The 19,014-nt window shown below is 47.9% G+C and overlaps 8 protein-coding genes across 8 annotated transcripts; 2 read left to right on the top strand and 6 right to left on the bottom strand.

Annotated features, from left to right (window-relative positions):
- Positions 1-55: 55 nt before the first annotated feature.
- Positions 56-1,400, bottom strand: GGS22DRAFT_196951 (Mss4-like protein; the record flags this gene model as incomplete). The annotated part of the gene is made up of 3 exons (XM_047965913.1): positions 56-710; positions 768-835; positions 893-1,400. 3 exons carry the CDS (start codon positions 1,398-1,400, stop codon positions 414-416), a joined length of 873 nt encoding a protein of 290 aa, XP_047823241.1. The 3' UTR covers positions 56-413.
- Positions 1,401-1,810: 410 nt separating this feature from the next.
- On the bottom strand, positions 1,811-2,539 carry GGS22DRAFT_153816 (uncharacterized protein). Its single transcript, XM_047959924.1, has one exon. The coding sequence runs from the start codon at positions 2,169-2,171 to the stop codon at positions 1,926-1,928; it is 246 nt and encodes an 81-aa protein (XP_047823242.1). The 5' UTR covers positions 2,172-2,539; the 3' UTR covers positions 1,811-1,925.
- Positions 2,540-4,698: 2,159 nt separating this feature from the next.
- On the bottom strand, positions 4,699-5,655 carry GGS22DRAFT_153820 (uncharacterized protein). Its single transcript, XM_047959925.1, has 3 exons — positions 5,444-5,655; positions 5,131-5,385; positions 4,699-5,060 (listed from the first exon to the last, which is right to left on the bottom strand). The coding sequence occupies exons 2-3, from the start codon at positions 5,327-5,329 to the stop codon at positions 4,933-4,935; spliced, it is 327 nt and encodes a 108-aa protein (XP_047823243.1). The 5' UTR covers positions 5,330-5,385; positions 5,444-5,655; the 3' UTR covers positions 4,699-4,932.
- A 31-nt stretch (positions 5,656-5,686) lies between these two features.
- Positions 5,687-6,932, top strand: GGS22DRAFT_70783 (uncharacterized protein). Its single transcript, XM_047967868.1, has 2 exons — positions 5,687-6,177; positions 6,257-6,932. The coding sequence occupies exons 1-2, from the start codon at positions 5,987-5,989 to the stop codon at positions 6,903-6,905; spliced, it is 840 nt and encodes a 279-aa protein (XP_047823244.1). The 5' UTR covers positions 5,687-5,986; the 3' UTR covers positions 6,906-6,932.
- On the bottom strand, positions 6,933-8,936 carry GGS22DRAFT_70784 (cytosolic Fe-S cluster assembly factor NAR1). Its single transcript, XM_047967869.1, has one exon. It carries the CDS (start codon positions 8,787-8,789, stop codon positions 6,960-6,962), a length of 1,830 nt encoding a protein of 609 aa, XP_047823245.1. The 5' UTR covers positions 8,790-8,936; the 3' UTR covers positions 6,933-6,959.
- Positions 8,937-9,882: 946 nt separating this feature from the next.
- Positions 9,883-11,479, bottom strand: GGS22DRAFT_153822 (uncharacterized protein). Its single transcript, XM_047959926.1, has 3 exons — positions 11,081-11,479; positions 10,822-10,936; positions 9,883-10,569 (listed from the first exon to the last, which is right to left on the bottom strand). The coding sequence occupies exons 2-3, from the start codon at positions 10,894-10,896 to the stop codon at positions 10,345-10,347; spliced, it is 300 nt and encodes a 99-aa protein (XP_047823246.1). The 5' UTR covers positions 10,897-10,936; positions 11,081-11,479; the 3' UTR covers positions 9,883-10,344.
- Positions 11,480-13,027: 1,548 nt separating this feature from the next.
- Positions 13,028-16,177, bottom strand: GGS22DRAFT_153825 (uncharacterized protein). The gene is made up of 4 exons (XM_047959927.1): positions 15,433-16,177; positions 15,303-15,377; positions 13,411-15,250; positions 13,028-13,343 (listed from the first exon to the last, which is right to left on the bottom strand). Exons 1-4 carry the CDS (start codon positions 15,742-15,744, stop codon positions 13,216-13,218), a joined length of 2,355 nt encoding a protein of 784 aa, XP_047823247.1. The 5' UTR covers positions 15,745-16,177; the 3' UTR covers positions 13,028-13,215.
- Positions 16,178-16,390: 213 nt separating this feature from the next.
- Positions 16,391-18,089, top strand: GGS22DRAFT_153826 (uncharacterized protein). Its single transcript, XM_047959928.1, has 2 exons — positions 16,391-17,232; positions 17,288-18,089. Exons 1-2 carry the CDS (start codon positions 16,722-16,724, stop codon positions 17,866-17,868), a joined length of 1,092 nt encoding a protein of 363 aa, XP_047823248.1. The 5' UTR covers positions 16,391-16,721; the 3' UTR covers positions 17,869-18,089.
- The last annotated feature ends 925 nt before the right edge of the window (positions 18,090-19,014 follow it).

Below are 19,014 nucleotides of genomic sequence, written 5' to 3' on the forward strand. Positions count from 1 at the left end.
TGCGAATGTACAACCACAACCCCACAAGCTAATTAAGGAGACATTCGCCTCTGGAACGATAAACTCTCCAAAATACCAATATACCGAGAATTGACAACACTCGCTTCGTATGATCACCATGACAAGGGAATTATCGAGCTTTTACTACGTACGTGTTGGCGGAGTGGGGATGGGGGGACATGATTAAGAGATAATTTACTACCACACCAGGTGTTTCTCCAATATGAAAACCCAGCAACGTTGGCAACGCTTTTGGTAACTCAGCCACAGCTGAGTATCTACCTACTTGGTAATCAAAGGCATCCAGACCACTTCTCGATATCAAAACTGATATAAAGCAACGCTTGCCAAACGCTTCCATCATAGACCAATCATACCATATATATACTAGGTATATATCCAAGCACAAAACTCTACCACATATCTTCTGGGACTGACCAATCCACGTGAGAAGCAGCCGGTAGCGGCGTATAATCATATCTGAAGTGTGGAGGCGCGAAGTCGGGAAGCCAAAGCGCTTTCTGTGCGCAATTTATCTCCATACGGGGGACGAAATTCATGCTGTCGTCGAGGAGAGCGATTGGTATAGTGATTTCTCTTGAATTGGTACCCGTCAACTGGAATACTGCTCCGCAACCCCCACAGAAGAAATGAGTCACTTCATTTCTGTCAAACCAAATGACATGCCCCTGGCTCGAAGTGTTGACATCCTGCTGCAAATTAGTTCTTCTGGTTCTTTACGGCGAGCTCACAGGCTGATTACATACATCGACTCCGTATCTGGCAAGTGAGACGAAATCCGACCCAAATGTCTTTTTGCAGCTCCTGCAATGGCCTGAGATGCCATTAGCACGAGGTAGTTCGTGGATCAGGGTACTTATAAAGCTCTTACATATAAAAGTGATTATTGGCGGGCCAGTGATGATTATCTGTACGATTCCGCAGAGACAAGAACCTGTCCAGTGCTGAAGATCCGGTTGGGGTTGGAATATATATGATTGCGGATTATCATCACCGAACTCGATCGCAGGCCTTTGCTGTTGAGTGGAGGGAAGCAAAGAGAGTTCCTCGGGTGTTCGTGTATTACCAACACCGGGGTCAGACCATTGACTCCTCCCAAAGTTCGGCGTAGGTACAGGATCACTCTCAAAATCGAACGAATATACACGAGAACCTCTGGGAGCGGACGGCGGTTCCGGGTGAGCGTGCGACCAGTCGGGAGTTGAAGGCCTAGGTTGAAGATGGAGATTAGATTGAGAAATTCCGTCAGCCGATTGTGAGCGACCCGACGCAGAAGACTGCGATCCTAAACCAAGGCGTTGCAAGTTTTCGCCGAGACTTCTCATTGGATCATCTGGCTGAGATTGAGTCGAGGGAGAATATTGGTTTTGAGACCACATAATGAAGATAAATTCATGGCACAACTAAATAACGAGAATCAAGAATAAACGAATGGATAACTATCTAGTAGTTAATTATAATATGTTTTGGTCGTGGATTAACTGGCTGTTTTAACAAAACTTCAAAAGGACGAACACAATAACATCGAAGTGATTCAGGGTCAATTTAAAGAACAAGTATTATTGCAGCTTCCAAATCGTAAACCATCTCTTCATACAGACACCTTAGCTTCCTGATAATGAACAGGGAAAGCAAAAGGAAGGCACGCCTCGCACATAATGTCTTTTTACTTCCTAGTAAACAAGGTTTATAGCAGCTATCGTCTTCAGAAAGTCGGGGGGTTACTGCAGTGACGCCAATAAATTACCCAAAATCTTTTCGTCATGTCACAAAAGAGCGATCTAGATGAGACGGATTCTTAACAGCTAGGTAGAAAAAGCTATTTTCGAATCACTAAAAAGTGATACAAGATAAAACCGCATATATCTCCTCCCTATGATCCACCGAACGCCTAATACATGAGCCTATCCCCAGGCAATGACACCTCTCACCCCAAACTCCAATGTCCTTTCCAATGTCAAGCGACACTCTACCCATACTAGGTACTCCACCCAGGTAGTACCCATGCGCCAATGATACGCGCTATGTACCCATTCCAGTAGATAGAAGACTGGATAATCGCGCTCGCCAGGCGCCAATACGCCCATCATCTCAATCACGGCCCTACCCCCAAACACCAAAGATAAAAAACAAAGCAGAATAAAGCCCATCCCAGTAAACCCAACCCTTAAAATCAGCTCCGCTGATACGCCGCCAAGCCCCCACAATCCTCACCCTAAGCCTCTTAGCCTCAGGTGTTACCGGAGGCGAAGGGATCTTTATGAACTTCGCACGGCCCGTGCGAATAGAGTCGTCTTCCGTGGACCGACTCCTCTCCAGTCTGGGCTGAAGTGCACCAGGAGGAGCCTCCCCTGCGCTGGGGAGGGTCTCAAAGCCGCTTCTTCCCCTTGAAGCCCCCGACGCCGAGCCGGGGGGGGGGGGGGGGGGCTGTATGGAGAAGCGGCGCGGATGCGAACAAACCGCTGTGGCGCGAAGACAGGCGAATGCGCACGCACAGCGGACCCGCCGCCATGAATTGTGGCAACCATTGTCACGGCCACGATTATTGGGCGGACTGTCCTGGTCGTCCGCCCCGCGCCGAGGACGTAATCCACAGCGTGGCGGTCGGGGATGCCGACGTCCCCGAATATCGGGTCGTGCTGGTACTGGGTCGTTTTGTTCCTCGCTGTTGGAGGCAGCCCCGACCCAGGGACCATACACATGAATCTTCCATCCCTCGGTCGGGAGGAATCCACCCAGAGGTATGATGCGCCCTCAAGTAGTGTTTGAGTGACATTGACTCCGGCGCGTCAGGCGCGGGGCTTTTCGTCGTAGCCCTCGATTGAGTCGAGATACTCGTACTCCCGATCGGGAGGGGCGGGACGGCCATTGTGGGGTAGGGAATGGCCGTCCCCTCTTGCCGCCTCCTTGTGTTCGGTCCGATCGGTGTCGGTAATAAGGTGAGGAGGACCAGCCTCACCCACCTTATTGACCGATAACACCGGAGAAGCTCCGGTGTCTTCGGCGATTCCTAGCCGGTGCTAATGCCGCTGAAGTATCACCGGCTCAGGATCACCGGCGCTCCTGGACTTTGGTTAGGTGGGAGAGCCGGACCCAGACCCATGAGGCTGGGTGGAATGATGGGGGTTGTTGGGTAAACCCCTAGGAAGAGTTGTCGGTTTCCGGGCGGTTGCCGCAGTTAATTCCGGCTCTCCCAACTCGTCGTGATACGGCTGCCCATTCTGGTTCCATCTATGTAATAGAGGAACGGGTTCAATCCCGGCCAGTGACGAGTGACCGGTGAACCCAGTTCTGGGTTAAGGTAAAGGGAGGAGGGAAAACCGTCCTCCGGATCTATGACGATGAAATTATTCATCTTGAATGGATGTTAGTCTGCTGATTGATGAATGTAGATGAAGACGCTCAATAAATCGTTATTGACCCGTGCATTTCCCGACAAAGCGGATGTAGTACATATATCGTCACCCCTCCAAAGAAGGGTGATAGGATTATCGCAGGCGACGATAGACTTGGGAGGAGTGGGAAATTGTGTGAAAATATGTGCGCAGATGGGAAGGAAAATATGTGCGCAGATGGGAAGAAAAATAGCGACGATGATTTAATTCTACTTACCTTGATATAATGTTTTCATCGTAATTGAACTGATGGTGAAATTATTATTGGAAAATAGGATTTTCCTCGTAGTTGAATTGGTGGTAAAATTAAAAATTAATATGTGATAGTTTATTGGGGATTAGGATTTTCGTTTGTTAGGACTGTAATTTTTAGTGTCCTACGAAAATAAATTGTGTAAAGGAAGAGAAATTTCTGAAGAAGTTGGGAGGTGGGGGGAAAAGGTTAAGTAGTTATCACCGTTGCTGTTGTCGCTGGCCAGTCTACTGTATGTTGGGCAATTTAGCTAGGCTACCACCTGTAACTTTGTAGATCCTCTACTCTAGCACCTGACATTAAGTACCTAGTATCTATACTTCTTCTAAGTACCTACTAGTTACTTGGAATGTCTCGTACACGACGCAATCATTTCCATGACTATATTTACCGCCTGATCACGTTATATGGATAATCACTGCACTTCGGCCGACTGCACTTGACTGTCTTGGCCTTCCCGTATAAGGGGACGAATAATCACTTTGCGAGAATAATATGATGAATCACTGAGACAAGCGCGCCAATATAATGAATTAACAATGATAGTGAGTTCTTTTTAAGTTTATAACCATCTATAAGACCCTACAGCTGTAATAAGAAATAAGTACAGGATAGATCCGTGATCTTCTAGGAGATGTGAGCTCGAAGTACCTATGTAACTTAGCAGATGAAATTCCATTTTTTACGATTCTGTATCGTAAATTATTTTCGAACGACGAACGGATCGAGGTCGTAAGGAAATAATAGGTCACCCAACAAGATATATGCTATTTTTTATGTTAATCTAGCCGAAAGTTCTGCCCTTTCCCCTCGGATAATTCATTGTCATATAATATCGTACATCAATATATTAACAGCAGAAGACCTAAAGAATTAATTACTCCTTGCCAGATACCCAGGCTAATATCTATCGTCTTTCACCTGCTCAGTAGGTAGCTAATGGAATAATGGGTAAATTGAAGTTTTCCAATTCTAACAAATGCATGCTTCGTAACAAGCAGTATCACTATAGAGTAAACCTAAAAAAGGTTCATAAAACAATGTAAAATGTATGCTATTTCCTTGTCACTATATGTACTGGGTATAATATCCAAGTAAACTGCCCATACTTGGCATATGAAAGCATTTTGAGTATGTAAATAAAGCGGTATGTCGCAAGCACACATTCTACCAGTACCAACATAAATTGCCCATGATATAGAATTCACTACCACCGAATTATAGATAAGATCCTCATATACTTCTAGACCTACCAACAATGGTCTATTTTGAAGAGCCTTTGGCCTTAGCAATGACCTTCAGTAGACGGGCCTCCGTCTCTGCTGTAACACCATTGGGATAGAAGTGGGATGGTGGATGCTGGCGTGGTAGAAGAGGGTCGTCATATTGTTCTGTACAAAAATTAGAGCCTATTACCAAGCTACAAGCTTGTGATCGCTATTTTGCATGGATGGGACTCACTAATATTGAATTTCTGATCACTGAGTCTTGCTCGTGCCAACTCAAAATCATCTTTGGATTTCTTGTCCCAGGAAATATTTCGGCCATCCAAGGAATCAGGAGTGAAGGCCGCGTCACTGAAAGAATGCGTAGGCGTGTGAAGCTGGCCCGGGACCCGTGCAGCTAATGGATGGGATGAACTGGGAGTGTTGTTCTGCATGGCTGTTGAATTCTTGCACTCTTGATATCTTGCCTTAGTAGATAGAATATTAATTCCTACAATAAAATCAAGTTAATTGGGTCGTTCTCTAATCACTTTTTGTACCTGACTCACAAATTACAAGGACGTTACGAGTTGTAGCAGATGGAGAAATACAGATGAACAATTTGTAACTGGTATCTTATATGAATATGTTGAAAAAAGCAGTACAGTAATAAATATTAATGAGTCAGTACTGAATTAGAATATTACTGTATGGACTTATATGTGTAGAAAGTTAAGTACCAAGTCACATATGTGATGGAATGAATTGGTGGTGGTAAGGTACAAACGACGTTGGAGCTGAAGACGGCAACCACCACCAGCAGTTCCACAATAGCTGATAGGGCAGCTAGACCGCCCCAAATTAGGTAAGCCCAACCTTGTAAGACGCCCTAGTCCTAGACCAGGTTCCGCGTCGCACTGGGCGAAAAAGAGTCCGTGGAGTAACTCCATTCCAATTCGCGAAAATCTCCCCTCCTTAAACCGTCGCAATCATTTTTTCTTAGTCTAGGCATTTTACAAGTATAACATGCCGACGACTTTCTTGTTCTTGGATTAACACGTCGTATTCCCCTCTACATATGCTAGCACGGTATTGCATATATAAATCTTACAATGGCCAAGAGACCCACGGGCAAAGTTCCTGACGCCTGGGAAGACGACGACTGGGAGGTACAAGCAGACAAGGCCGCAGCGGTAGAGGACGAGGAACCTGAGCCACAACAACAACAGCAACAACCGCAATTAAGCAGAGCTGAGCGTCTGGCGCAACACGCCGAGTCCAACAGGAAACTCTGGGAGTCAGCGTATGTATATCGTTTTCTTACTCTCCTCTTTACCTAAGTATCGTCCCATCTTCTCAGCTAACACGCCCTCCCACCAAAGCGAAGCCCCAGCCGAAACATTCCACTACCTAGCCTCGCGTTCCGACCCACCGCTCGCAACAGGCTTCAAGCCCGCCGTCAAAGTTCTCAGCCGCAAACCCCTCCAGGACGCCGGCGACCTAGACGAGGAAGACGGCAAGAAGACGCCACAGCTGACACCCGAAGAGATCCAAGCGAAGCAACAACGCGAACGCGACGAGAAGCAGCGACGGTACGACGAAGCGCGCGCCAAGATCTTCGGCTCGAACCAGTCATCTGGAACTTCTACACCTGGCGCCGTGACGCCACCGCGATCGGCTGACGGACGAGGTCCTCGAGGAAGAGGTCGAGGAGGACGGGGTGGTGGAGGAGGGCATCGACACAACGAGAGCCGCGGAGACAGGGATAGGGAGAGGGAAAGGGATAACACCCAACGACCGAGCAGCCAGTCAGGTGGTGGCAGTGGACGAGAACTCTACGACCCGAATTGCTCACCGAAGCCCGGCTTCCAGGTCGAGCGAAGAGGAAACAACTACAACAACGACGGCGGCGCACCATTATCCCGTCGACCAACACCACAAGAAGAGCAAGTCATCCGCGCGCCACGAGGGCCCGACGGCAGTGGAAGAGGAGGCTTCGGGTTCGCGAAGCGGGGCGCCAAAGGCAGTTGAACAGAATTTTACTATTTTTGGTTTTCCTACATGCAGAAAACTACAAGCACCAGACTACCAGCCACCACCGATCTTGCCAGCTAACTGGACGACCCTTTCCGTGGCACCTGCCGCCTTGTCCTTGCCAACATCGCTCACCACCTCGCGATAGCTCGTGTAAACCAATTTGTCGACCTCTATGCCAGTTATGCTTGCCCAATGCGCCAGGGTATCTCGAATGTATGCTGGGGAAATGCTACCAACCATGCTACCGCCTTCTTGTACCTGTCCTCCGTTCACCGCCGCGGGATTCCCGCTATCGATCTCCGAGTCAAAGTCTGAATCGTCGGCGGAAAAGTATGCCTCGTCAACTTGCGCCAACCACTGCTTCTGCTCTTGTGGTCCGGGCTTAGACTCTAAACCCTTCCGTTCCATTACTACTGGGTCGTCAACCTTGACCTGCCCACCACCATTGGTGCAGCCTCCGGGACAAGCCATGACCTCAACATAGGCGTATTCCAATCCTGTCTGCTTTCCCGCTGGTTTTCTGGCCCCTGCTGTCCTAGCACCAGGCATTCGCGATACCTTGGCCGGCTTCAACTTGCGAACCAGGTTTTGAATGTTTCGAAAGCCGTAGTACCTCGCGGCCTTGAACACAGGTTGTCCATCTGCCGAATTAACCGTGTACTCGACGACATCGGCGTTGCGACCACGTATAGTCTCGATCTTGGAGTCAGGGTGTTGCGCGGAAACATAATTTAATGTGTAATATAGATTACCCCCCGAAGTCCCCGCCCAGGGGTCGAATTGGCTCTTCGAGGAGCTGGCGGGGAAGAGAAAACGGTGTAGTGTAAGATCGGGGAAAGGGGTTTGTAACGAGGCAGAGACCGGGGCTCTGGGTAATCCGAAGAAATCAATGTTTCGCGACTCCGTCAACATTAAGATCTCCTTGCTCGTGATGACACAATCCACGTCCCTAACCCCCTTCCCGGGCTTCCCGCCCCCACCCCACGCCGCGTCCGTGAGCTCCTCGCGACTCGCCTCTAGTTTCTTGTCAAAGCACGGCATCACCGCTAAGTGCCATATGCGATCCGGGGGTATTCCCAGCGTGCGGCTAAGCACGGTCTTGAGCAGCGTGCCCATGAGTGCCTGTGGGGATTTAACTCGCGATATGTGCGGCAGCACATGCGGGTGCGTCTTCTCAGCATAGCACACCCAGCCCGGACAACTCGACGTCAAGACCGGTTTCGTAGGCTTATTCTTCCCTTTCCCACTTTCACTCCCATTCCCATTCCCATTCCCCATACCGTTAACCTGATTAGAACACTCAACCGCCTCTTCAGCACCCAACACAAGACAAGCCTTCCTCGCCGCATTCGTATCCACAACCCACTCAAACGCATTCCCAAACCTCCCACCCGCGCGCAACCCCCGCGCTCCAGATAACAGCTGCGCAATCATATTCCCGGCCCCACGCTCCCCAACCCCGCTTCCCGCAACCGCAGCCAAGCTCGCACGCGTCTGTGGCGACACGCTCGCGACGAAGAGTTTCGCCTTCGGGTCCTCTAGCCCAGCGACTTTGAACCCGCCATCCGGCTGTGTTGTGACGCGTAGTGAAGGAGCGCTGTCGAGGACGTGGAGGAGCTCGGCGTGGCTTTGTAGACTAACGAGGACAGCTTCGGCGGAGGTGACGCATCCGGAGCAGGCTAGACAGTCTGTGAGCGAGATCTGGGCGGGACCGGCGTCAGCGCCGGGGTTGGAGCCGGGTTGGCCGTCGAGGATGACTTCATGTTCGAGATCGGTTGGGGGTGGAGGGGCGGCGGGGAGGGTTTCGATGGGTTTGATGCAGGCTACGCCTGGGGAGATGAAGTCGTTTAGGTCGTCGGCTGAGAGGATGGCTGACATTGTGTCGGTGGGAGAGGATGATTAGAGAGATGTAAGGAGGAGACGGAAGTGAGGGAGAGTCGGGTTGAGGGCGACTCGTCCCTTGGTTGTGTGTGTATAGCTACTTCGATTCTTGACTTGCGATGGCGAGAATCGTTATTGATTTGCAATGTGATGAATGATTGGATCGCAGTGAAAACGGGTTAAAACGTCAGGTGTGTGCGTAATTCGTAATAAGTAAACGACTTTATGATTAAGATGTGTTCAACGGAAAAGTACATATATAAACAACGTTCTACAGAAAGGGGTGTTGGTTAACTAGACGATATAATTATTTGTGAAGTTTGGGGATGGGAACGACGGAATATCGCATTTGGAAAGTTGCTTTGAAATGCGCTTTTCGAATTTTTGTCATGCGAAATCGGCTCCCTAGCATTGGACGGGTGGCGGCACCCCACCATCAATAGTTGATAATGGACCCTCTTATTACATGAACAGTGGGTTTTATACGCACCGTATAAGTTACACTGTCTACTAGCCTCCAGGTAGTTCCAGTTATTGGATTAACGAAAGTGACGTAACCAGAGCTTAACCACTTGACTCTGGGCTCTGGGCACTGGGCACTGGAATGCTTGTCCTTGATGAGGCTCTGAGGTGATAGGAAGGCAGAGTGGGTATATTCCCTCGTCGCTGAAGACTATGCATCATCATTGTTCGCTTTGATTGGTTCGCTCACGTACAGGAAATCTCAAATATTAGACTCATCACATCGACGTGCTACTACATGACATGGTATTCACTGACTAAGGGTTATTTATAGAAATACAAAGAAAACAGATTGTTCTTGTCTTCATTCTCGGGGATAAAACTAGTAAAGAAAGGTGAAGACAAGGACAAAGATTAAATTATTCTATCTACGTGTCCTTTGACAGTTAGCAAGGTTATTCACTTCTCTCGGCCCGTAAGATACATAGTAGTATCTGGGGTAGTTCATTGAATTGTGGCACAGGTGAATCGTCAACGTTTGGGGTTTGTTGTGCTAAGACACAATGGAAAATTATGCTGGCACGCACTTCAATGTCGACGTAGTGCCAGAGACACAGCATAAGACATGCTACCGGATTGACCAACTGCTACGAGGCACCGACAAGCAATCTACCATACTAAACATATGCACAGCATGAACAACGTATTTGTGACAGAAGAAAACTGTGTATTGGTAAAGACGAGCAAGCAGCCTATGCTATGTCTTTGCAACATAAAACCAGCAAGTATTGTTCAGTATCATCACGAACTAATGTCGAAAGCCCATTTTACCCCTGAAGTGAAAAAAAAATCAATGTCTTGGTAGTAGAGACGCCATAATGGTGCTCACACTACCATTGCAAAAGCCAATTCATCCTATCGAATTTTGTTGTTCCTCGTAAGTGTCGATACCGCCGAGGTAGCACCCTCCATACCTTGGTAGGTAATATTATTCGACCCTCTTACAAAACTGCCTTCATCAAATAACCGCCGATATGTCATCCCCGTTTTCTTAAGGCATCATTATCGTATCGGGTGGGATGTAAACATCTTAACACATCTCGAAGCAGCATTCGCAGCAGTCGGCACAGCACTCGCATCCCTCTTCGCAGACGAAACAACAGCACAATGCCGCCAAACAGCCCTTGAAACAGCCACCACCGCCGCTCTGCTTCCTCTCCTGTGGCGGGGGTTGCTGCTGGTACTGCATCTGAGGCTGGCCCTGGGGAGGACCATAGTACTGGCCCTGAGGGGGTCCTTGAGGAGGTCCATACGCCTATTGATTTATCAAGTTAGCTTCTCGCTTGTCATGAAATTGCTAGGTAATTTGAGGGCAACAGCGTATGCTACCGCTGATAGATTTAAGGTATCATTTAATCTAGCATTGCGTGCTGACCCAGCGATTTGGCGCTCGCGGGGTGCAGGAACGGGTAGAGTGGAGCCTTGGCAGATAGGTTTTGGTGTTTTGACGAGATTGCGACATTGCCATTCTAGGGATGCTGAAGCGATTCATTGAATTGTGACTTACCTGGGGAGGCTGTTGAGGGTAACCACCACCATAGCCCTGGTTAGGGTCCTGATTATAGTAGCCGTGGCTAGCCATCTGGACTAGTTTGATTGATAGAAATGTAAATTGAGGTTGTCTGCGACGATGAAATTAGTTAGAAAAAGCCAAGAGAGATGGTGGTGCGGGAAGGATAATCTCCCGAAGGCTTTTGCGCCTGAAAGCTTGAATGAACTCCAGAATAGGCAATGAAATTCCTCTGTGCCAATGCGCCATTACGTACCTGGTTCAATGTGCTGAGATGCTTCCTTTGCTTCTCGGCGGCTGACGATGAAAGGTAATGAATTGCGATGTCGCAGGATTTAGAAACGACAAAAGACTTGATGGTGTTGATGGAAAAAAGTCCAGTAATAAGAAGTCGAGACTCAAGAACAGGTGAAGGTGTGCGAAAAAGAAGGTGGTGGGTCAAATATGTACCTATGTACGATCAAAAGGCGGACTAGCAGGGACGGCTTGCATTAGGATGGTCAGGCGCTTCCTTCTTTTAGAAAGAGTTTCAAGGAGACGCCATGTACATGTAAAGCACAATCGTATTGTAGGGTACCTTTGATATATTTCCGGCGCTTTTTTTTACTGTTTCGGATAGTGGGTTAAGTACTGCGCCTAAGGTTTAAGTACCTACTAGGTAAAGAAGGTAGCCACTGCGGCAATCCGGCACGCAATTCGGCGTGGCTCAGCATTATATATGCAATCATATGGATACGCACATTTAACTCGGTACTTACCTGGGTACATTCATAATGTAATACACGCAGTCCTTAACCAAGATATACATCTTGTGCATACTGTAATGCATGTGCACATACATATTCATGTATCTGTAGTCCAATAACATTGAATCCGCCATCTTCGCCTCTCCGAAACGCGTCATGCCTTGAAACTGGAACCTCCATAACCCCTTAGTCCTCTTTATTCTTTTGGGGGTTAGAAAACCGTTACACAGAATCCCCCTTTCTACAACAAGAGACAACATATAGTACATATCACATCGAAAGTCATCAACGACAAGATCCACGCAGACCTCGTAAATGCTAGATTAAAAGCTACCACTTGCCCAATTCGATGTACGTGCGTAAGTAAAAGGTTGATATGAAGATCGAACAGCGCATAAGCTAATGTAGACCGCTCCTTGATCTCAAATTTGTTTGAATAGATAATGTACACGTCTAATAGCCAGGCAGCCAGATAGTCATGTATGTATGTCTTCGGAATATCCCATTGGCGGCCTCCCCCAATCATTCTTCAGCCACGTATGGGTAGTGGTTGTCTTGGCGATGCACTGTTACTTTGGAAGTAAATGCGTGTGCCCGTGTATGGAGATGAAGGCAGTGTAGTGTATCTATGCGCGCTGAAAGGCTTTCAAGATTCCACTGCCTACCTAACCATTCTCGGGCATTAGTTACTCTAGTAGCAGTGAAAGTCCGTCCAGCTAGGCTGCTAGGAAGACGAGGAAGGCTGTTTAGTGCGGACTATTAATATTATTATGGTACATACATGAAAGAGTAGTTCGCGCTAAGAAGCCGAGATATCCGATTAGGCGTAGTAAGTATTTATTTAATGCTCCGAATTTCACGAATGCTAAACGAATTCTTCTTCTCAATTGGGTACCGGCGCGTCACTGCCAAGATCTTGCGGCAAAATTCATCCAGTCCTTGTCGAGGCTGTGAGAAAAAGACGTCGTCCGTCGTCTCCCGCGGCTTCCATAGACGGCGGTTATTTATTAGCCGCGGTACATCTATTACCTGACTGTAACCTATCGTACCTAATCTTAATCACGATCATGTGAAAATATGAGTGCCTAAATACTTAGTAAGTACTTAGGATATGTATGTAACTCATATGGACTGAGTATTAACTTAGTAGTATGTACTATTAAGTAGGTGCTGCGTTCCAAGGTTGCTAAGAATCTATGATTCAAATCTGTCACTGCTACTACTATTTTTTAAACGCCCACGGGTGCTTCCAGCCTTGCACATAAATCCGAGTTTGGATAACCCCGTATATATATGAAACGCCAAAGCAGATCCGATCGTAGGGCTGAGAGGGGTTAAAAAGGCTTAATACCTACGCCAAGGGTATGTAGAACAGTCTAGTCTTACTACGTGTACATACATACGTAGTGGTATTTTAATATTTACAAGCTGACACAATTCTCTATACCCGGGTAGTAGTTATGATTGAAGAACTTTTATTTTTGCTCCAACTACCTACGAACGAAAACAAACTCTCATCACGTCGTCTCCGTTGAATTGATAACTATCGCCTCCTGTCTAGGTGTTCTCCAAATCAACAACCGCCATACTGTTGCAATGCCACATCGTTACATTTTCACCGAAGAGGAAAGGGAGTAGGATGGAATCACTGCTCGTCTAGCTGCACATAATTGGCAGGGAACAGGCCGGATGCTCCCTTATAATGACCAAACCACCAGTCTTCATCGGGAAATTCCAAATTCGTAATCGTAGCTCCGTCAGGGAAGCTCAGCTCTGCCACATTTGTTAGTATGTTATTCTATCATTATATACTTGGATGGAAAAACCGAGTATTTCTTACCGTTATCTTCAGCAGCCTCGTAGTCGAACTGAGCCGTAGCCGTATGTCCATTGCCGGCTGCAGCTGCGGGCTCGGGCTCGGCAGCGGTTGCGGGTGCAGGGGGAGGTACCGCGGCGTGGGTAGCTGCGGCGGCAGGTGCAGTTGCCTCCTCTTCATCATCAACGAGTTCAACATAGTTGCTAGGGAATAAGCCGCTCTCGCCTTGGGCGTTGGTACCCATCCACCAGTCTTCATCCACCATTTCAATGTTTGTGACATATTCACCTTCTCGGAGCTCTAGCTCATTGTCTTCCGCCTTCTCATAATCGTACTGGATTAAGGCGCGTTTGCCTCCACTTAAAGCGGCAGCCTCAGCCACTTGATCATGACCAAACTGAGACTCGGCAACAGCAGTGGCAGCAGCACGGGGATCATGAGTCTCCTCTTCTACCGGTAGTTCTTCTTCCCTAGGAAGCTCTTGCTCGATCTGTCGCACGGGGAGTGATCGGGGTGGTTCGTGCACCGGTTCGATCTCAGGTTCAGGACCACGAGCGACGGGCACCGCTATGCGAACAGGAGAAGGCGCACGTTCGGGCTCCTCTTCTTCTTCATCCGTAACCGGAGGTGGACGAGGGGGCATACCGGGAAGTGCAAAGCCACCCGATGGCGCGCCATCCGAAGGTCGCGACGCCGAAGGCAGTGGCGGCGGTGCACGTTCGTTGTCCTCGGCATGTGACGGAATCTTCGGTGCCGAAGGGGCGGGAGCAATTATCTGGGGTGATTCCTTGAAACGGTCACGTAAGGCACCAACACTTCCCGGAGATGCTGGAGCTTCTTGGCTATTCTCGGTATCGCCAGTCTTTTGTCCCGGGATGCCACGCGCGAATGCACCTGTCTGAACCGGTGCCCAGCTCTTGCCAGTGTAGCCGCTCTGCCACCCAGCCCCTCCACTTGTCTGCGCAGCAATAGGTGATGTTAGAGGTTTGCCGGCGCCAGAAGCACCGCCTTGTTGTGCCTTCTTCTCGGCCCAGATCTGGGCAGGCGTCTTTCCTCCTTGGTCGGCGAAGGTTCGGCTCGCAGATCCAACAGGTGGGGCAGCAGGGGTAGATGACGGGCCACCAAAACCTCCAGGAGTAGGTGGTTTAGTACCCGTAAAAGCAGATGCGCCACCGAACTTCTTAGCAACCTTCGGTTTAGGAAGTTCCGTAATCCGTTCCGCCTGGTTGAACGCCGCGCTTCGTTCTGACAGAGACCTCGGTCGTTCGTCAGCTTCAGCTTCAGCTTGAGGCTCAGAGTCGTCAGGCTTCTGAGCCTTTGCTCGGATAGCGGCAATGTCGACCTTGCCCACCGGCTCGTAGGCACCCTTGACTGGGGTTGGTCGATCATCTTTCTTCTCCCTCGCGGCGGCTCGGATAGCAGCAATGTCAACCTTTCCAACCGGTTGGTATCCTCCTCCAATTACATCCCTAGGCCTATCGTCCTGTTGACTCGAGCCATTGAATCTCGAAGGTTCTTGTTTTTGGCTTGTCAGCTCGGCCATGTTGACCTTTGTTGGCTTGTATGCCGATTCAACTTTCTCAAGCTCAGACCTAGAAGGTTGCGGCGCATCCCCCCAGCCATCATCACCTGTCTTCCTCAAGCTTGCATTTCGTGCAGCAACTATAGGGTTGAAGGAGATGGTAGCGGTCGAGGTTGTAGAGAAGACAGGCTTCGATTTTACGGGAGGTGGCGCCCCTCCACTCTTGACAGGTGCACTTCCACCGACGGTATACTTGGCACCAGACGCATCAGAAATTTTTTGAAGGATATTTGCGGGTTCGAGGTCGACATCGGAACGAGCAGTGATTTGTATGTGATATCCCTGGTCTTAGTTAGTGTTGTGCTTCAAATTGTAAAATAGCCGATCTACATACGTGAAGAACTTTAGAAACAGCATTTAGATGACTTGTGAAGTAGCCTTTCGTCCTCTCGGGCACACCGCCGCCGCACTATAGAATATTAGCCAACCCACAATAACCCGAAGTCAAGAAAGAGCACACGGACCCATGCGATGAGAGCATATTTAGGCAAGCCAGTATTCGGGTCCTTGACTTTGAGAAAGGCAAACTGAATACGACCCTCGTTGAAGTCTTCGATGAGGTCGTCTAATTCACCAGAACCAGTCGATTGGACCTTCAAAACACTTTCTTTCCCTCCACTATCTTGAAAGGCATTTGCTAAGGGGGCTTGGACATAGAATAAAGCCCATTGACCGTATGTAGAAGAGCTGCCTGACGGAGGAGCGGGGGCGTTAATAACGCCTTGGTAGCTACTCTTAATCGAAGGGCCATTTGTAGAAAGATTCAAGGAAGCCATTTTGGTGATGTGTTATTATTGTTTAGGCGGTGAATTCGGATCTTGGAAATGTCAAGTTTTCTTCAAACTAGTCGGGAATCGGGATAAGAGTAATAAATCGGAGGTGGAAGGTGGAGGTGATGTCACAGCAATAATAGTGAGGGACCAGGGAGCTTCAAGTATATTCAAGTTGCTCAAGCTTGAGTGATACCTGGCCGGCCTGGACGGAACACTCTAATAAATTGAGGTTAAGCAGAACTGTCCTGATTTCAATTGTGGAAGTAACATGTCAGATTTTGGGGCTTTTAAAGGATGAAGTTGTTCGTAGTTCCAATTTATTCGCAGTTTGGATTCGTGCCTGGCACCTGAGCAAGTTGGCAAGTACAATCACTGCTCCATTACAAAAGAAAGTGGGCTGTGCTTCGTGCCCGGTCCTCGGGTTCCATATTGCTCCTTCAGTCTTTCAGTATTGGAGCCTCGTACTTCGTACCTGTCTATGGCACTCGCATCATCTGCACTAAGTTGCACTAAGTTGCACTAACAAATTTCGTCTATTTACATAAAATCACCCCTGCATTATACTAAATTATTCATACATCCACGTTAGACGTGAGAACGAACTCGCATCATGCATACATGCCCTTAACGTTCCGACGCGGCTGTCTTTGCGCGGCAAGAGCATCAATCGCCGAATAATCTACACTATGTCGCCTCCTGCCTCTACCGTTTGCTGTCTTACCTCTTTTTAACTTTCCACAGTATCTATTTAATCACGACTAATCTATCTCCGCAATTTCTCATGCTATTTATCTTTAAATCTACTCATTTAATTCAATCCTAGTTCCTCCAACTCTGAAAATCTTCCAAACATTACACGATAGCTTCAAATCTAATCGCGTAAGGTTGCGCTCAGAAAACCCATCAAATCCCATCACACGAGCGTGGCGCCCACCAATTCCGAAATTCTGCCTGCGACGTAACAGCTAGCATAATTCAACATGGTATTATTATCAGATTCTTCGTCGATAAGCTCCTTATCGTCCGACTCGCCTGAAGCGGACAATGACTTTGATGACACCGGAGTTGTTGACGAACCAGCGCCGCCCCCTTCGAAAAGACAGAAGTTAGGCGACGGATCGCGAGCTTCTTCTTCTGTCCATGTCGAACCCGAACCTGAGCAAGAATCAGACAATGATTTAGATGGCGATATCTCATCAGACACTTCCGGGGACATTCCCAATTCTCCAATAAATGCAAAGCTAGACGAGGATGAATTCCAGGAACAGGTCACAGTGTGCGCCTGGGATGGATGTCGGGCGGGCGACCTAGGCAATATGGACAGACTCGTCGAGCACATTCACAACGATCATATCGAAAGTCGACAGAAGAAGTACACCTGCGAATGGGTTGGCTGTACTAGAAAGAGTATGGCGCATGCCAGTGGATATGCACTGAAGGCTCATATGAGAAGCCACACAAGAGAAAAGCCTTTCTACTGTTATTTGCCTGGTAAATACAACAGATCAACAGAGTGCCTAGAGGTAATTGCTAATGATAATAACAGAATGCGACCGCGCTTTCACCAGATCCGATGCGCTTGCTAAGCACATGCGAACAGTTCATGAAACTGAGGCATTACGACCATCCGATCCCGTACCCAAGAGTATGCAGACTCAGACCGGGCCTAAGTCAGGAAAGCTGAAGATTATCATCAAAACCCCACAATCCCATGCCGCTGGTCAGGACGACGCCGTCGACGATGGAGATACAGGTTCCGACTTGGCGGACTTTTTCACTCCCTTGACAGAGCAACAAGGCTTCTCCAACAACGAGTTGGCTATGGACATCAAGACACTCTACAAGTTATGTGTAGCAAATGTCAAGTGGGCAACGAAAGAAGGCGAAACCTTAAAAGAAGAGTGCAAAGAGATGGAAGAGATGTATAGACAGGAATGGCTAGAGAAGGAAGCTCTACTTGATCAAGTTATCCAGATCGAAGAAGACTGGTGGCAGAGACGTGAATTGGTCCTCAGAGCAGAGGCGAAAGCCCATATGACCAAGAATGAAGAGAGAGCTGGATCTATAGGGGATGACCAGGAAGCGGTGATGGATTCACTCGCTACGGCAGTTAGCTCCGCGGACTAGGTTTATGGGGTCCACATTTCCTGTAACGAAGACTTGATGCAGATGGAATCCTCTGAGGCCTAGAATAGGAGACCAGTAATGTTCTCCGCGCCTGGGGTTTATGGGGTTTATTAAGATAGAGTGCGTTCGGAGTCTTAACGGGATATACCGGAGTATATTTAAGGACCCAGCAGGAACGAGATACTTCTTTAACGAAATATACTAAAAGTTGCTTTTAGCACTGAAGACGAGGTCTACGTCTCGTCCCGCCTCATTGATATTTTTGGCGTTCATGCATATCATTACTTCTACTATTTGCGGTTGATTGGAATGATGGTATTTTCAGCTAATGAATGCATACCAGGAATTTTGTTACCAGAATCTTCGGCGGCCAACCTACATCTAGTTTTAGGAGACTAACCAAGCAAGTAATTCTCGCCCGACAAGATGGGTGACAGGCACAGAGAAGCAATATCCGCCAGCTATTGACAATTTACTTGTGGCGCGTCGTACAGAACAGCGCCGTATTTCTATGCTTGATAGCCTCCAGGGCTGTTTTATTTTGTCCTCTTAATTGCTTACCTACCTACAGTGGTTTGGAGGTTTGACGCTATTGTTGTTACAACTCTTGACTTACGAATGGGGCAGAGACATTACCTAGATAAAGCCTTTGAACAGAGGCTGCAGTGATGGCTTGTATTTTTGTCATAGGAGCTACCCAGTAGCTACCCGGATATCCCCTTGAAAATGATTTTTTTTTTGACTAAAGTGAGACTGCGCATCGTAGCACAACAGGAAAATATCGGTACCATCGGTGCCTAAAATGTTTTAAGCCACCTAATTGTCAAATGTTACACAATTATTGCTTTTTTATATTACAATTATAGTAGAATTTTGCAATGGAGTTTGAGCGGCACCACGTATGCCACGATGCTTTCACCGAGCTACCCAAGATGTCGATTATTCTTGATATTAGGTATGTACAAACATGACTTCGCAATATATTATCCTATATCACACAGTCATATATATCCATATAAGTCTATTGATCATTACAATATCATAATATAGTACAGATGTGCAATATGAAAGAGGATAATTGTTGTGAATAGACGTCGTAACATGGTACCTAGTAACGCCCGGACTTTGTTCAGGGGGAGTTGCGTT

Source organism: Annulohypoxylon maeteangense, assembly GCF_022496945.1.
Source record: "Annulohypoxylon maeteangense strain CBS 123835 unplaced genomic scaffold GGS22scaffold_2, whole genome shotgun sequence".
In the NCBI taxonomy this organism is placed as follows: Eukaryota; Fungi; Ascomycota; class Sordariomycetes; order Xylariales; family Hypoxylaceae; genus Annulohypoxylon; species Annulohypoxylon maeteangense.

What these genes read in the sequence shown, in the direction of transcription:
- GGS22DRAFT_153825 (XM_047959927.1), bottom strand. Translation starts at nt 15,744, where the DNA reads ATGGCTTCCTTGAATCTTTCTACAAATGGCCCTTCGATTAAGAGTAGC. An exon ending in AATATGCTCTCATCGCATGG is followed by an intron (nt 15,378 to 15,432) that starts GTCCGTGTGCTC and finishes AATATTCTATAG; the next exon opens with TGCGGCGGCGGTGTGCCCGA. An exon ending in CGAGGCTGCTGAAGATAACG is followed by an intron (nt 13,344 to 13,410) that starts GTAAGAAATACT and finishes CAAATGTGGCAG; the next exon opens with AGCTGAGCTTCCCTGACGGA.
- GGS22DRAFT_70784 (XM_047967869.1), bottom strand. Translation starts at nt 8,789, where the DNA reads ATGTCAGCCATCCTCTCAGCCGACGACCTAAACGACTTCATCTCCCCA.
- GGS22DRAFT_70783 (XM_047967868.1), top strand. Translation starts at nt 5,987, where the DNA reads ATGGCCAAGAGACCCACGGGCAAAGTTCCTGACGCCTGGGAAGACGAC. An exon ending in AGGAAACTCTGGGAGTCAGC is followed by an intron (nt 6,178 to 6,256) that starts GTATGTATATCG and finishes CTCCCACCAAAG; the next exon opens with CGAAGCCCCAGCCGAAACAT.
- GGS22DRAFT_153820 (XM_047959925.1), bottom strand. Translation starts at nt 5,329, where the DNA reads ATGCAGAACAACACTCCCAGTTCATCCCATCCATTAGCTGCACGGGTC. An exon ending in TGATCAGAAATTCAATATTA is followed by an intron (nt 5,061 to 5,130) that starts GTGAGTCCCATC and finishes ATTTTTGTACAG; the next exon opens with AACAATATGACGACCCTCTT.
- GGS22DRAFT_153816 (XM_047959924.1), bottom strand. Translation starts at nt 2,171, where the DNA reads ATGGGCTTTATTCTGCTTTGTTTTTTATCTTTGGTGTTTGGGGGTAGG.
- GGS22DRAFT_153822 (XM_047959926.1), bottom strand. Translation starts at nt 10,896, where the DNA reads ATGGCTAGCCACGGCTACTATAATCAGGACCCTAACCAGGGCTATGGT. An exon ending in ACCCTCAACAGCCTCCCCAG is followed by an intron (nt 10,570 to 10,821) that starts GTAAGTCACAAT and finishes ATAAATCAATAG; the next exon opens with GCGTATGGACCTCCTCAAGG.
- GGS22DRAFT_153826 (XM_047959928.1), top strand. Translation starts at nt 16,722, where the DNA reads ATGGTATTATTATCAGATTCTTCGTCGATAAGCTCCTTATCGTCCGAC. An exon ending in TTTCTACTGTTATTTGCCTG is followed by an intron (nt 17,233 to 17,287) that starts GTAAATACAACA and finishes TGATAATAACAG; the next exon opens with AATGCGACCGCGCTTTCACC.